Raw genomic sequence first — 1,105 nt, forward strand, 5'->3', positions numbered from 1 at the left:
TCTAGATTCTAGAGATCTAGATCTAATTCTAAAGGCCCCCCTGGAACCCCCCGATTGGTCCAAAGCATGTCTATCTCGGTTAAAAACAATCAAATATTTCAAAAACCATTAATTTGCGACGGAAATGAAGTTGATATTCGTGTTCAGCGCATCAATATTTAGTAGAAAATAGACAACTGGTAGCTGAGTGTGAGACGGGAGGGAAAGTAAAAAAATACCTTTTTTTTTTTTTAGATCAAGTATTTTAATCTGCTCTCTCTTTAATAACGAAATAGCTAGTTACTTTAATACAGCTCAATTTTAAATCTCTTTTTACTAAGTAAAGGTTGGATTGGATGTGACCTATAATTATGATACTATTTTGCTTAATTTAAATGAATATTTTTGGGGTTTTGTTTCAGACTCGGACTTGTTCGTTTTAGAAGAGACGACGCTGCATGCCACTATGATGAGAGTCAGGGGAAGATCGAACTTCTGTTTCTCTGTTCCAAGTTTTGCATCCTGAAATTGTATTTCTTTTTTTCGTTTTAAATTAAATCGGCTGGTATTGAGACCGAGATCTGTTGAGAGATTTGTTTGAACCAAAAGTATCGAGCAACATTCATGATGGAAGTGGACTCGCCCAGCTCCTCCTCGCCCAGCCCCGTACAGAACGGGACCAGTCTGAAGCGGTCGAACAGCGCCCCGATGATCAACTTGTTGGTTACCTCACAGCCAGACGCCAGGTAACAGCCTCCGTTCTTTGTGTGCATCAATGTTGTCATTTATGGTGGAGGGGTTTGTGCAGTTTGCCATTTGATTCTGCCTTGATTTCATTTCATTCTCAAACTGTTGTTTACAAAGTAGGACTGACTTTTACTGGAGTTTTCAAAAAGAAAAAAAGGAGATATATATGGAAAGGGCACCACAAATACTGCTAGTAAGGATTTGGTCTTTCAGATTATAATGGAATAACGTAAATTTTGGAAAGCCGAGAATGGTTTTAGTGGTATGGATCATTGAGGATGCCAAAATTTAAACCTTGTGTTGTTTTTTTAATAGTCCGCAGGTTTGTAACATGTCTAGTTTGTTGTCTTTCTCTTTGAGGGAGGGGTTGTTGGGGGGG

General features: G+C 38.7%; 1 protein-coding gene across 1 annotated transcript in view; it reads left to right on the top strand.

Moving 5' to 3' along the window:
• Window positions 1–1,105, top strand: part of LOC101849763 (mastermind-like domain-containing protein 1) — a gene marked incomplete in the record, with an annotated part of 13,279 nt that overhangs the window by 2,095 nt on the left and 10,079 nt on the right. Inside the window, 1 exon segment of the mRNA XM_013081646.2 lies at window positions 402–725. Within this exon segment, the coding sequence (XP_012937100.1) occupies window positions 604–725 (122 nt within the window).

The sequence above is a fragment of the Aplysia californica genome, unplaced genomic scaffold (genome assembly GCF_000002075.1).
Source record: "Aplysia californica isolate F4 #8 unplaced genomic scaffold, AplCal3.0 scaffold00139, whole genome shotgun sequence".
Lineage (NCBI taxonomy): Eukaryota > Metazoa > Mollusca > Gastropoda > Aplysiida > Aplysiidae > Aplysia > Aplysia californica.